Below are 15,678 nucleotides of genomic sequence, written 5' to 3' on the forward strand. Positions count from 1 at the left end.
GAAAGGATGCTATATTTTGTCAAATGCTTTTTCATCATCTATTGAGAGAATCATATGGTTCTTGTCCTTTCTTTTATTAATGTGGTGTATTGCATTGATTGATTTGCAGATGTCTTTTGATTAGAGCATTTTGCACTTTTACATTTGAGTAACTATTGAAAGATATAAACTTAGTGCCATTGTATTACCTATAAATTCACTCTTTCTGTATATTGTCTCCTTTCTTTTATGGTCTGTTACTTTCGGGATGTCTATTCCCCTAAAGCATCCCCTTTAATAGTTCTTGCAGGGCTAGTTTAGTGATCACAAATTATTTTGTTTTCTTTTTGTCCTGGAAGCTCTTTATCTCTCCTTCTTTATGAATGACAGCTTTCCTGGATAAAGTATTCTTGGCTGCATATTTTTCTCATTTAGCACCCTGAATATATCATATGAGTCCTTTCTTGGCCTGACAGGTCTCTTGGATAGGTCTGTTGCCAGTCTTATGTTTCTACCTTTATAGGTTAAGGACCTCTTATCCCTGAGCTGCTTTCAGGATTTTCTCTTTGTTTCTGAAATTTGTAAGCTTAACTATTATATATTGAAGTGGTGATCTATTTGTATTGACTTTGGGGGGGGGGGTTCTCTGTGCCTCCTGTTGAATGCTTGTTTACTTCTCCAATTTGGGGATATTTTCAGCTATAATTTTCTCCAGTATACCTTCTACTCTACCCTCCCACCCCTGTTTCCTCTTCTTCTGGGATCCCAATTATTCTAATATTGTTTCACTTTATGATATTACTTATCTCTTGAATTCTCCCCTTGTGATCCTGTAGTGGTTTATCTCTCTTTTTCCCCAGCTTCTTTATTCTCCATCATTTTGTCTTCTCTATCATTAATTGTCTTTTCTGTCTCATTTATCCCTAGCAGTTCGCCTCCATTAAAAAAAGTTATTTATTTATTTATTTATTCATTCATTCATGAGAGACACAGAGAGGCAGAGACACAGGCATAGGTAGAAGCAGGCTCCCTTTGGGGAGCCCGATGTGGAACTTGATCCCAGGACCCTGGGATCACAACCTGAGCCAAAGGCAGATATTCAACCACTGAGTCACCCAGGTGCCCAAGAGCCTCCATTTTTGATTGCATCTCATTAATAGCCTTTTTTATTTCAACCTGATTAGGTTTTAAGTTCTTTTATGTCTCCGGTAAGGGATTCTCTAGTGTCCCCATGCTTTTTTTTTCAAGCCCAAGTAGTATGTAATCATTATGCTGAACTCTAGTTCTGTCATCCTACATATATCCATTCTGATTAGGTCCTTGGCAGTCAGTACTGCTTCTTGTTCTCTTTTTTCAGGGGAATTTTTCTGTCTTGTCATTCTGTTGAGGGAAGAATAGATGAATGAGAGAACAAAATACTAAAACAACAACAAGGATTCTAGAGAATTATATACTAAACAAATCAGAAGAGATAAAATAATAAAATTTTAAAAAAGAAAAGAAGAATATCAGACAGGTGAACAGAATAGAGCAATACATTTGGTTCTGGGTGTATTTTGGTCTGTTAGAAGAAACTACATCCCAAAATTGTAAAAAAAAAGAAAAACACATGTATGTGTATACATATACACATATATACATACACACATATATGTATAGACATATATATGTTTCAGATATGTGAAAAACATGTATGTATATATGATATATACACATGTATGTATATATATTTACACAATATATATACAAAAATTAAATACAATGAAAGGATAGAATGTAAGTGTAAAAACAAAAATTAAAAGACATAAAGAGTTGATAAATTAGTTGAAGAGGAAAAAGAAAAAAATTAAAATTGAAAGACTAAATAATCATGAGAAAACAATCTTGAATTCTATATACTATTTTTCCCTAGCCCTGGAGTGAGTTTTGCAGTTCTGTGTGATCAGTAGACCTAGTCTTAGCAGGATCCTCTAGGTGATCCTCTGAGGGAGGGGCCTGTTGTATAGATTCTCAAGTATCTTTGCCCCAGGCGGAACTGTACCATCCTTGCCACGAGGCCAGGCTAACTAATCTGGTCTGGATTGTTCTACTGTGGCTTTTGTTCCCTGAAGGTTTTCTGTGGCTGATTCAGTTTGTATCATTATGAATTCAGCATTATGTATTGTTGACCTTTTTATGTTACAAAATGAAGCTCCTGGGAGTGTTTATCCACACATGTATGCAAATATTTGGAAAAGAGTAATATAGTTCCAAAACAGGCTTCCTTCAATGTCTTATGAGAAAATTTTGACCTTTGATTTTTTTTCTTACTACTACCACTGCTGCAGCTACTGCGATGTCTATGGAGTACTTAGTATGTGCCAGGCATTGTTATAGGTGCCCTAGACATATTAGCACAGTCAATTTTCGTAGTAATTTGCTGACTATGTATGATTATCATCCCCGACTTAACAGAGGAGGAAACAAGTACAGAGAGGTTAGGTAACTCTCCTGAGCTAATGAGTACAGAACCAGACCCTTTATTGTTTGGCTCCAGAATGCATGCTTCTACAGTACTGCCTACTACCACTCTATTACACTGGCCCTGTTGCGATAGCACTCTGTATATTGCTTATTCCCTCATCAGGAAAACAGAAAATTTGCACAGTTGGAAAGGATAAATAATTGAATTAAATACACTGTTAACGATTATAGTGTGTGGATTTAAATTAACTTCTTCTGACTTATAAAATTTGACATCTGGAATTGATTTCATGTGAAGTTTCAATAGTGTCCAATGTCTATTGGATCACTCTTATGAGCCCCACTAGAGAAAGGCAGTGATGAACTCCCACACTCAACTCAGATGCTGATATAGGGGTAAGCGTGTAAACCACCACACAACAGTAACAGTGTGACTTGGAGAAGAAATGCGTGCAGGATACAGCAGACCTGCCAGTAAGTACAGTTGGATCTTCTTTAGAGCCAGTCATTCAGAGAGCCAGAATTAGTTCATGTGTGTTAACTTGGTAAACTTAAAATGATTGTGGATGATGTGTGGGTCAGTTTGATGTGTTTAGGAAACTGTGTTGTTCAGGAAGAAACATTAGGAACTGTCACACATATCTAGACAATCAGAATTGTTTATAGTCACAAAATAATTTTCAAGGAAACATGCCCTGACTCTGCATCAGTGTTAGAGATCATGGAAACCTTATGTATTTCTTGTAAAATGTTTCAACAGAAAAGAGCCAGAGAGTACAAGCCCTAAGTGATGTTAGGGAATATAAGGAAATCAGGATTGTATGAGAAACACTGCTCAGTGTAATTAAGTGAAAGTACCTGAATATATTACAATCCTTTGAACACATTGAATTTTGAGACAATATCATTCATAGCCATGAGTCACAGCCATCACAACAAACATATCTACTTACATTTTTTGTGAATCAGGAAAGTGCTTTGTATGCATTATCACAGTTAACCCTTACAACAGCCCTGTGAGGTAATCACTGCTGTTCCCTCTGTCTCACCCATGGGAAAATGGAGGAAAACAGAGTTAGTTACGTGTGCAAGGTTATACAACTAGCAAGCATTATTCATTTACTTTTTCAGTATTTGTTGGGTATACTTACCAGGGCCCTGGTACTATTCTAGGGAGTCAGGACTTAGCAATGAGTAAAACAAACTTTCGTGGAAGGACCTTACCTTCTGTGAGGGAGGTAGACAACAATAGATCAACTTGGAAACCTATGATCAGTCAGATGGTATTAAAGATTATATAGAACAGTGAAGCCCAGGAAAGAGGAGAAGGTAAGGTGCTGGAATGGGCTGTTGTTACTTCTTTATACAGGATAGCCAGGGGGACCTCTCTGATAAGGCAACGTTTCAGCAGACACTGGAGGAGAGAGAGGGATACATGTAGAGGAAGAGCATTCCTGGCAAAGGAGGGGAAGAGGTGCCTGTACTTGGAGTGTCTGAGGAAGATCAGAGAGGCTGTTCAGTTGCTATGGGTGAAGGGAAGAATGGTCAGAATTTGAACCCAGATTTCATCTGACCCCAAAGCCCACATTTTAACCACTACAGTAATCTAATGGGGCAACCACAGTATTACATAACCCACTGTGATTTTGGAGACACTCTGTATTAGCAAAATGCTTGCTCTCACAGAAAAGAGGAGGGCAGTGAAGGTCTACTCTAGAAGTTGTGTGTAGAGTCAAGAATATGTGAGAAATCCCTGTGGTTTGGGGAGAAGTGCTTTGGAGAACAAAAGTAGGGCACAATTATGGACCATAAGTTTGGAAATCTGGAAGTATACCTCCCCTGCTCAGATTACTTCTTTATTGTCTTTATTGTGGTTCTTTATTGTCTTCAGAGTTTTGGGGAAATTATGTAGCTTTCCCAAAGACCCATATGAAATTGATCTAGTTTTGAGTGATGATAAAGACCATTTTCATTACTGCTAAGCTATGCTGCTCTTTTCAGAATGTGAAAGCCATTGCATAGTCCTTGGTTTCCTGTCACCTACAGAATGATAAGCCTTGGCAGGGAGGGCAGGGCCCTACGTAGAGTCGCTCCTTCTTTCCCCTTTGCCCTTATTTCTATTGCCTGTCTTCTTGCATCCTGGCATGGAGCAAAACAATACTCCTTAGTTCCATGTGCATAGGACTTTGTACTGAAATGACATTCTTCCTCTTATTTTGTGCACAAGATTTTATATCCTCCTTGAAGACTATACTGTTTTCCCTCCTAGACTGAGTTACAATTTTTTGCCTTCGCTGCTTTGAGAGCTTACACATCTCTATACTTGCTCATCATTTCCAGTGGAAATCATTCTGAGTCCCTGCCTTCCTAGCCAGGATTAGAGCCCTTGGTCTGCGCTATCAGAAAAATCCAAGGAAGCATGGATATGCCTCTTATCACATTTTGGGGCAATTATTTTTCTGCCTCTTCTTTTGGGCTCTGTCATTGAGAGCTTATGCATCATTTTTAGCTCTATGGCAACCAACTGAGAAGAACACTTGGCATATAGTTATCAGTTCATTTCATTTAAACCTAGAATATTAGATGCTGAGTTCTAATGATGACAGTTTTGTTCAGAGCAAAATAAGTAGAACATGTTGAGCAGTGATGTTAATTCACTCAGAAAAAAATAGATGGTAATAAAAATAGTACTACTTAATGAAAGATTATTTTGTGCCAGATATAAAATTCATTGCTGAAACACATTATTCCATTATTCTAAATGAAATTCAAACTTGAAAGGTATACCTTATTAGGTATAACTTTTAAGCTAAATTAATGTCGTATTAGATAGAACTTTTAAAACTAAATTAAAAAAAAATGCATTCATTTTCAAACTCTTGCAAACTGGATAGTAGGAGGTGTTAGTGGGGCTTTAAGTGGAGGGAAAATGTCCTTAGAAAGGGACAGTTGTCATCTTTGTTTTTTTATACTCGGTTTTTAAAGCGTTACCACAAATGTGTATACTTGGCTACATGCAGAGATCTTCCGGAAGGAACACTGTACTCATTTATAATTTGAACATGGCATGGTGGGTGAGACAGAGGGCTGTTGGAAAAGTGAGCCCAGATGAAACCTTGCATAATGCAGCGCTTCGTGCTGGATCAACGGTTAATTGTGAAGGCTTCAGAAGTGCCATCCTTACAACCTAAGGCCCAAAGTGGGCTGCTTAAGGCCATGGTTGCTTTGCCTAATTCCTGACTTTCATTCAGTAGAAAACCCATTCATTAGGAATTCTATTGAGTAGTTTTGGAACAGGAATGCTCATTGCTGTTTGCTTTGTGTTTCCCAGACAAGTATGCTCTCTCAAACTGATATGCTTATAATCACTGCTAAATCATTTTTAGACATGTTTTTAATTTTGGCTTACAAACCATTTATATGTTACTCTAGCAATGTTGAATTATAGTCTGAAATATTTTTAAATGAAAATCCTCAAAGCAATTTATCATACACTTTTCTAATACTTCTCATAGCACAATGTAGCTTTTCTTCCCCGTTTCTGGGAGGAGGGCTTGATTTTCTTATCTCCTTAATTTCTCAAAATTTTGCACTGATTAAAATGGATTAGATATTCTTTATTTAATCCTAAGACTTAAAGCCTATCAGTAGGAAAGGTTACATTAGTTCTCAGAAAGGATATTTAAGAAATTGTTTTGCTTTCAACTCTTTTCGTTATCCAGTAGAAATTTATTCTAAAGCTCTTTTGTGGTTTTATTGCAGTGACACAGCTGCCAAAGCTCTGTGGGAAGCCTTACTGAGCACCAAGCATAAAGAGGCAGTGATGGAAGTCCGGAGACATCTAGTGGAAGCAGCAAGCAGAGAAAACCTGCCAATCAAAATGAGTATGGGTAAGTATATCCTCTTCTAGGACAGACAGTGATCACAGGCTCTGGGGAACTTGACTTAAGCTTCTCTAAACTATGGGCCAGTCTGGCCATTATGTCATCTCAGTGAAAGTATTGAAGACATTTGTAAGCTGTTGAGAGAGTAGGCAAGGAGTATGGACACACAGCCCTCAGGGTTCAGGAGTGACCCTCCTTTCTTAGACTCAACTTTGGGAACTCCTTGCTTACAAAGAGTAACATATTTAGTTTTTTTATTTGATCTGGAGCTATCAAAATTCGGCTGGACCACCTCCTCTTCATTCTGTTCCATTCCTACTCCGCTCCTTGCCCCCACCTACTTATTGTGGATATGAAGGGTCTTTCATTAGTTTGACTTGAGTCAACTATTGTGCTGACAAAACAATTGAGTGGACAGACATGTTCTGACCCGGCCCTTCACTCTTAGCGTAGTCTGCTAATTGTCTACTCACACAAGTGCTGTCTCTTCTTTAACCAGGGTGTTACATACTACATCTTTCTCATTTCTCAGGCTTTTTTTTTTCCACTTTCACTTTTGTCTTCAGTATTAGAAGAATCTGGCTGCAATAGAATTTGAGTTTTAAATGGCTTTTTTTCTTTTGGCTGAAAAAAATCAGAGGACTCGTGTTTTGGTTTTAGAAAAGGAATCTGATGTTTTACTTATTTTTAAAATTAAATAGTTTTCTTAACATGGAAATATTTAAATATGGACTTGAATCTGGTTAATAGGTAGAATTTAATTCTGAAACTTTCAGAAGTTTATTTCTTTAAAAATAAAAATTTTCTCTTACCATCTTACTGGATGGGAAAGTTTTTCTTTGCTGAGATTTGTAGCCCAAGTTCTTGATTATTTATAAGTATAAAAATCAAACTATCAAGATGAAATAGAAGAATGAAATTTTAAAAGTAAAAGAATGGGTGAATATAGAAGGGGAAAAAGTTATAGGATCATGATAAAAAAATATCATGACTCTGAGTGTGTAAGGTGACTATATACAAGGGCTTTAAGGAGCATAATGATGATAGAAAAGTAAAAGTAACTAGCATTTATTGAGTCAGGTTTTCATCTCTTTCCATGTGTTAATCTCATTTAATCCTTAGAGTAATTCTGCAAAATAAGGACCATTAATATCCCATTTTTCAGAGAAGGAAACTGGTATTGAGAAAAATTAAGTTGCCATTTAGCTGATAAGGGGTAGGACTACAATTCACATTTAGACATTCTGATGTGAGAGAGTATACTTTATTTATAAAATCATCCTATTTCCATATAACCAATGCCAGAAATCCTATGTGTTGTTTTGGAGTAGAAAGAAAGTGCTTCTTTGAGACTATCCTGGAGTTTAACTATTAATTCTCCCTGCCCTCCTTCCCTCCCCCCCTTCTCTCTCCCTTTTTCTGTCCTCAAGTCTAGATACACATTGATAAGTGTGTTTACTGTATAGAGTTCCTTATCCATGATCATGTTGAAACAAGAACAGGTTCATATTGTGAATCAAGAAAAGTAGGATTGCACAAAGGTTTTGGTGATAAGGTTGATTTATATTGCATTTCAATGATGTAACCTTATGATGCTATCATAGAGCCTAAGTCAATTTTGATTGCTCAATATAGGACTCTTGAAAGATCAACATACTTTACTCTTCTAAAGGACTGTATCTTTTAAATAATATCAAAGCCAGCAATAAATTTTTTAAAAAGACTGGCAACCCTATGAGGAATTCAAACTTAAAGTTTGAGTTTTCGTTGACCAAAGGGGAGGAAAAAGCCTCAGATGTAATGAGTTGCATTATTCCAAAACTCCAGACATGGGGGAGAAAAAAGTAGAAAAGATACAGACAGTTGTTAGCAAACTTTGATTGTAAGAAGAACTGAAAACATTGGCCCAAATCACACTTTATCCATGTGTCAACTATAATTTGGTAAAAGCTGAACAGTGCGGCTCCCCGTTTCTGTTTCATATCACTAGTCAGAATTTCTGGTGTGTCTCATTTTCATATACTAACAGATATATAACCATGAACAGTAAGAAAAAGATCTGGAGTTTAAACATAATAAAACATTGGTATTTGAAAATTCCTTATCATATAGCTTATCATAAAAAAAAATCATACTCTGGTGTCTTAGCTGGCTGGAATGCATTTTCTAGCACCATTCAAAACTATGAAATATGCTTTAAACTATGTACCATTCTCCCAATCCCTACTGTAATTCTTCTGAAGTATAAATTTTTCTGTGACAGAGGCTTCTAGAACTTTTGGGACATTAAGCAAATTTTAATTTGAGATTGAGGATTCTCTTATACCTAAATTCACTGAGATGGACCTCTAATTGAAACCTCAGATTTTAAATATAAAATTTCTCAGTACAAGGTAAACTCATATTAAAACATTTGAATACCAATAGAAATTAACATTCTGTGAAAGGAAAAAAGTTTAATTACTAAAACAAAGAAAATTCATTTTATCATTTTACATATAAACATATGCCATCTTTCCAAGAGCTTGTTATTAAATTCTCAGTTAGCTAAATATATGTGTTCCAGAAAAGTGATTTTTAAAACGTTGTAAACTGAATTGCATTTTCCCCACTGGCTTTCAAGATGAAAAATGTATCTTGAAAGTACAAAAGAAATAGACTCTGAGAAAGCCGTTTGTTTGGATTCAAAATGTCCATTTACAAAAGAAATAAGTACAAGATGCCTGTCTGAATTCCGACATTTTACACAGATTCTGTTTCTCTGGAGTACTTCTGTGGTTGGAGGGTCTTCACCAATTTGTCCTATTGCTCTCTGCAGAGTGGACAAACTGTCCAGTGTTTAATGGGTGGCAGGAAGATCATATTGGAGCTGAAGGAAAACAGATCCCAATGACCTCATTCTTTCTTTTGTAGGCCAGATTTCTTGAGAAAGTATTCTTTGCCTGATACCCCGTTTCTTCATTATTTCCTTACTTATTAATCTAGTGCAGTCTGACTTCTGACACTTTTTTACTGAAAAGTCTGCCAGACCACTAAATACAAGTTTTTTTTTTCTCAGTTCTCATCCTTCTTAACTTCTTTGCAGCATTCACCTCTAGACTCATGTGCATGTGTGTTCTGTGATTGTGATGGGGTGCAAAGCCAGCTATGTCTGGTTCTGTCACCAAAGAGCCAAACTTCCATTTCTCTATTCACAAAAATAGGGAAAATATCTATTTCCTGGAATATGGAAGGAGAAAGAAAGCTCTGAGCAGAGTGAAGGTCCTGATGAAGCAGACTGGGATTGGTATGCTATGGGCGTCGAAGCAGAAGTCTGGGAGAATGAATCTACATGGGAAACCAGGTTGTATGAAGGTAGTTTGACGAGAGGGAAGTCAAAGCAAGTGAACCGAGTTCAGTAATGTCCCCCTTTCTTTCTGGGAAATATGCTTACTCATTTTTTTCCAATTCACTTGTCCTTTTCTAGTCTTCATGCTGAGTATCTCCTTTTTTGATGATGTGTTCTTCCCTTATGCAGAATTCCAAATAGTTTTCCCATTTTCAGCTTAGGTACGATCACATTGTTACCTTGTCCCTTGTACCTTGGGGGAGTCTGTTCACCCCCACCCCCAAATCACCTTGCTTGTACTTGGGATTTCTAAGCTTCTCTCATCACTTCTATAGAAAGATCTTTTGAGCTACATTTCCAGATGATAATCTGATCCATTACATGGAGATATGTCTTACTCTCCGAGTTCTGGGCACTGTAGTGTCTGCTTCATATATGTACTATTAATGGGATGAGTTCTTTCAACCATTTGTGAAAAGACAAGCCTTTTCCACCTTGACCATTGCAATCGCCTCTAGTTTGGAGCTACAGACAGAGTCCTAGTCGTTAATGTCCCTCCTAAAATGTAATGTCTAGAGCTGAAGAATGCTGTCTTGGTTGTCACCTCTTTTTTGGATTCTATGCTTCTAATGAAGCTCCAAATGAGATTAGTGATTTTTTGCTTCCCACCAGTGCCACATTTACTATCATCTCCTCTTTTACCACTTCATAATACTGGCTTTAAAAAAACAGCAATAAGTCAAAACACTCTACAGTTTTACTCAATATATACTTTTCAACATCATTGAGAATACTCTGTTTCCTTTACTGGTGCTTGAGTTCATCCAACTGGATCAACTGGATAACAACTACATTTTTATTACATTTGTATCTTTTGTCTTCATTTTGGAGGATTTTTTAAAATCTGGGATTAAGGGGAGCATGTGTGTATATACAACTGTGTGTGTGAGTGTGTGTGTGTGAGGGAATTGTCAAACTGCGAAAAGGATAGGTTAAAACCCAATAAAATCCGCATACATGTGATATATGGTAATTTTTCAAGGATGAGAAAATCTGGATGCCTCATAGGACACACGCTGATTATGAACTCTCACACTTCCTTGTCTCCATATAGAAGCTGTTACCACAATTTGGAGCGTGGGGAAGGGAATTTGATTTTACTCTAACAGAGTTTTGCATCGTTAATTTCATGCAATCCTTTCCACGATCTTATAAATTTGGTACATTTTTAAATTCCCATTTCACAGACAAGGAGAAATGAGACCCAAGAAAAGTGAAGTTTCTTTTCCAGGATGCCTGTGTCAGTTGTGAAGTTATTGTCTCTCAGATCTAACCTCACCCTTCCACTCTGTAAGGCTATGGCTGGGACTCTGCAGACCGCATTTCTGCTCTCCTGCTGGCTCCATTGCTAGAGGAAGATGGCAAGGCTGGCAGGGAAGGAGCCTCCTGTGGACTTCCCTTCTGTTTGAGGGTCAGGGCAGCACTACTGCACCCCAGCAGCGGCAGGGCTGTCCTCTCTGCACCTCTCCCACCCAGGCAGAAGCAGCTTCATGGGCTTACCTCCCCAGGGGAGCCAGCCCAGCTGAGGAGTGCTTCATTCTCAGGCTCAGGCATCTTGAGTTTCAGTCACAGGTTCCTAGGTTGCTGAGGCTGGGACTTCTAGTAGTAAGTTTAATAACAGCGGTGAGAGTGGACATCCCTGTTGTGTTCCTGACCTTAGAGTAAAAGGTCTCAGTTTTTCTCCATTGAGGATGATATTCACTGTGGGTTTTTTCATGTATGGCTTTTATGATAATAAGGTATGTTCTTTCTATCCCTATACTGTGAAGAGTTTTAATGAAGAAAAGATGCTGTATTTTGTCAAATGCTTTTTCATCATCTATTGAGAGGATCATATGGTTCTTGTCCTTTCTTTTATTAATGTGGTGTATTGCATTGATTGATTTGCAGATGCTGAACCACCTTTGTAGCCCAGGAATAAATCCTACTTGGTTGTGGTGAATAATCCTTTTATTGTACTGTTGGATATTATTAGCTTGTATCTTGGTGAGAATTTTTGCATCTCGATCTGGAGATGTCTTTGGGTCTAAAATGAGTCTCTTGCAGAGAGCATATCAGTGGGTCTTGCTTTTTTATCCAGCCTGATAGAGTGAGTTTGGAAGTTTTCCTTTCATTTTTGTTTTTTGGAACAGCTTGAGAAGAATAGGTATTTGTTCTTCTTGAAATATTTGGAAGAATTCTACTGAGAGGCCATCCTTGATTATCTTTCTCTTTCTGATAATTATTTTATGCCTTCTGTTCCTTAGTTCTGGTTTCCTAGAAGACTGTAGGTATTTTTGCATCTCCTGTGGTGCCTTATACATAGACATTCAGTTAATGATTACTACTGATCTTAAAGCCTACTTTTTTTTTTTTTAAGATTTTTATTTATTTATTCATGGGAGATACAGAGAAGAGAGAGAGAGGCAGAGACACAGGTAGAGGGAGAGCAGGCTCCACGCAGGGGGCCTGACACGGGACTTGATTTTGGGTCTCCAGGATCACACCTTGGGCTGGAGGCGGCGCTAAACCGCTAAGGCACCGGGACTGCCCTTAAAGCCTACTTCTATCTCCCCACCCCCAAACCCCTGGAATATTCATTCAGTCTCCTGGCTTTATCTTATCTAACACTTTCTCCATCATATCTCTTATCCCCTTCCATCCTCTCTAATAGACAGTATCTTATATTCCTGTCGGTACTGTTTTTGTTCATATTGGTGTTGCAGCAGTTACTAGCAGACCCTGAGTAGTTGGGGCCGAGAACTCTTGTCTATTCTTAGTATTCTCCACACATAACACCAGACCTTGAACTTACTCTATATCCATAAATGTTCACGAAATCAATAAGTACATTTTAAAATTAATACTATCAGTTGGTATTTGTTATATACTTGTTAAATGAATTGTTCTTTTCTTTCACTCTGTTTTGGAATCCAAGAGTGACATTGATTTAGAATGCTAGTTCTTTAACTTTTTGGTCTTAGAACCCCTTTCAGTTCTTAAAAATTATTGAGGACCCCACAAGCTTTTGTTTATGTGGTTTATATCTATTGACTCTCTGATAGGTAGATAATATTGCATTAGAAATTCAAGCAGGGACAGTTCTTAAAAAATATTTATTTATTAATATAAAAATACAGCAAACAGTGCATGTGAAATGAATAACATTTTTATGAAAAATAACGTTTCTAAAACAAAATAGCGTAGAGTAGCACTGTTTTACTTTTCTGTGCACCTCTAATGTCTGGTTTAATAGAAGACAGCTGTGTTCTCATATTTGCTTCTTCCTTTAATCTGTTATGATATAGTATTTTGGATGAAGTGTATAAAAATAAAATGGCCTTAGAAAGATACATAGTTAGAAAATGGAGGACTATTTTAATACCTTTCCAGAAAATTAAAGATATTCTTCTTTGGTATATACCAATTTTACAAGAGGCAATTTTTTACATTTAATTACATTGTGGAATATGAAAGTATATCAGTGAATTTTCCATACTGTGTTACATTAAAACCCGTTGATCTCTCTTGGGCTTTAAATGGATCTTTTATACACACATTATTTTATGCCATGTGCATTAGTCACTTGGAAAGTATTGGTTCTCTAAATTTTACAGATCTTCCATATGTTGACACTTATTCTATAATATAAAAAAAGTATCTGTTGATACCCCAATTAAATCATTAGAAAATGTAATTATTTGGAATATAAAGATACAGGGACAGATAGAAGTTTTCCAAAAATCATAATTTTCACATAAAACTTGACTTTTGCTATTGACAATACAAACCATTATCCTTGAAGTGACAGGCCCACTTCATTCTTTTCTTTGGGAAAATGTATAAAGAACCAGATTTTTTCATTTGTCTTTACCAATAAAAATTGTATGCCATGAAAATAGGGGCTAGTTCAGTTCACAACTCAAGTTAATTGCACCAGTACTTTTCCTCAAGCCAATCACTATGCTTCAGGTTGTACCAGAAGTACTTTTTGTGTATTTCCCATTTCTTTACACAGGATATTGATGTTTTCTTAAGAGTTGAGATTTGATAAAATTAACATTTACTGTTTCATCATGACCATTCTGAAGTGAAACTGACTACTTGTGTAATTCAGCACCACTGCCTGTATTGGTGGGAAGGCCCTAGCACTTTTACCCACCATTGTTTTTGTACCATTGTCAACACTACACAGTAACAAAGTCAAGTAACATCTAGTACTATTGTGAAAATAACTTTGTCTTTTTTGACTACCTGATAGTGTCTCAGGAACCCAGAGGTCTGTGGAACATCTTCGAGAACCATTATTTAAAAGAATTCCACATTCCCTGGGGGTATAAGATTGGCACAATTTCCTAGAGATCAGTGGAATCATAGTTGGGTGTCAAAATAGGAGGGAAAAAAGCTCACTGAAAGTTTTTGCCTAGATGTTATCCAGATCTACAGGTAGTAGATAATAATTTTTATTCATTTAAAAGATATTTATTATCTGCACATTTTAAGTCCTTATAGGGGATAAGAAATGTATGAAGTATTATTTTGTCTTCACATGAATAAGTCATTTAATTTTTCTGAATCTGTTTCTGTTTCTGCAAAATGAGTTAGCAGATTATCTGCTAATATGATAATTAGACGAAATGACTTATATGAAACATAGTGTCTGTAAAATTTCAAGGCATTCTGTAAAAGTAGGGTATAGTATGATGGAATTATTTATTGTCTCCTGGGCAGGTAAGACACATTATAAACCAATGATTGTGCAACTGCATGTGAAGAGTACTCTACCACATGTAGGGTTGGAATTATTCTGTTTGAAAGATTTGTTCCTGATCATCTCGGTTGGAAAATGTGTGGCTAGAGTAATGGTTTCCAGAAGTGAAAGTAGAGATTTGGGATTTAGTTACCTAGTGATTATGTTCAAACCTAAGTAGTGAATTTCTAAAGAAAATATGAGATTGATCAACTAGAGCTAGAAGGTAGAATGGTTGACAAGAAGGGCTGAGGGCAGAGCCATAAAGAATATCTCTATTTAAGGGTATGAAATTAGAGGATCTAGAGAAACAGAAAGAGTTTTCATTGAATTAATAATTAATAATGCCAGAAATCTCTAAGGTCAGTAAAGAGATCTTCTCTCTTACACTTCATCACCTGAAACAGAACTTCAGTTGCCTCTGTTTCTCTGTTTTCCTCATCTGCAAAATGGGAATCTGAATTTCCAACATCCCTTCTTCAGCCATTTACCTTCTGGCTCTATATTTTTAACTTAAATTGGTACATCTTTTTTCTCTTCTTTTTTCCTCATCTGCCTCTTCCTCTTCTTACTCATTTTTGTGTTTCTTCAACATTAGAGATCTTCAACATGAGAATATGGGCTAGGAGTTTAAAAACTCAAGAGAAAAAAAAAAACAAAAAACCTCAAGAGAATGATATGATGAGAAGCCCGTGGCTACCGGGTGGAAGTTTCTTTACCTGGAGGCTCCCCTAAAAGTAGAAATTCCACTCCACATCAGAGCAGACCCACCAAGGAAATGCTCCTTCCCTGGCAGGCTGGGATACAACCCTCTAGATAAAGGATAATATATCTGTTCCCTTCCACGTTCTCTCTTGAGTTTATAAATATTGATGCAATGTTTAACCTCAGGAAGGCTAAATTTCCAAGGAAAACCAAACCTTAAATGTTTCTGGTGGTTTTATATTTCAGTGTTTTGTATAATTTTCAGGGAGAACTATTTATTTTCTATTTGTGACCCCTGGTCTTTCAGCAGTTACACTTTAGTGCATGCTATCTTGAAAACGTTTACAATAAACTTCTGAATTTTGGAACCATTTGATTGAGTTGATTTGTATAATTAAAATGCACTTTTCACATTAGTTTCTTAGCCTACCTTTGTAATGCTGTAGAGCTCAAAATTTGTGTAACGAGAAACATACACAATTTAAAGGATATCCCGGGACACCTTCAGTATATATGGTGTTATAAAAATA

General features: G+C 36.7%; 1 protein-coding gene across 4 annotated transcripts in view; it reads left to right on the plus strand.

Annotated features, from left to right (window-relative positions):
* The window catches only part of SCFD2 (sec1 family domain containing 2), a 434,949-nt gene that overhangs the window by 80,785 nt on the left and 338,486 nt on the right, over nucleotides 1–15,678 (plus strand). For 3 of the 4 annotated variants that reach the window (XM_072748999.1, XM_026016506.2, XM_026016507.2), the window contains exon 3: nucleotides 6,205–6,332. The exons of the other annotated variant lie outside the window; for it this stretch is intronic. In XM_072748999.1, coding sequence (XP_072605100.1) covers nucleotides 6,205–6,332 — 128 coding nt within the window. The remainder of the gene's footprint in view (nucleotides 1–6,204; nucleotides 6,333–15,678) is intronic. 4 annotated transcript variants of the gene reach the window in all.

Source organism: Vulpes vulpes, chromosome 2 (genome assembly GCF_048418805.1).
Source record: "Vulpes vulpes isolate BD-2025 chromosome 2, VulVul3, whole genome shotgun sequence".
In the NCBI taxonomy this organism is placed as follows: domain Eukaryota; kingdom Metazoa; phylum Chordata; class Mammalia; order Carnivora; family Canidae; genus Vulpes; species Vulpes vulpes.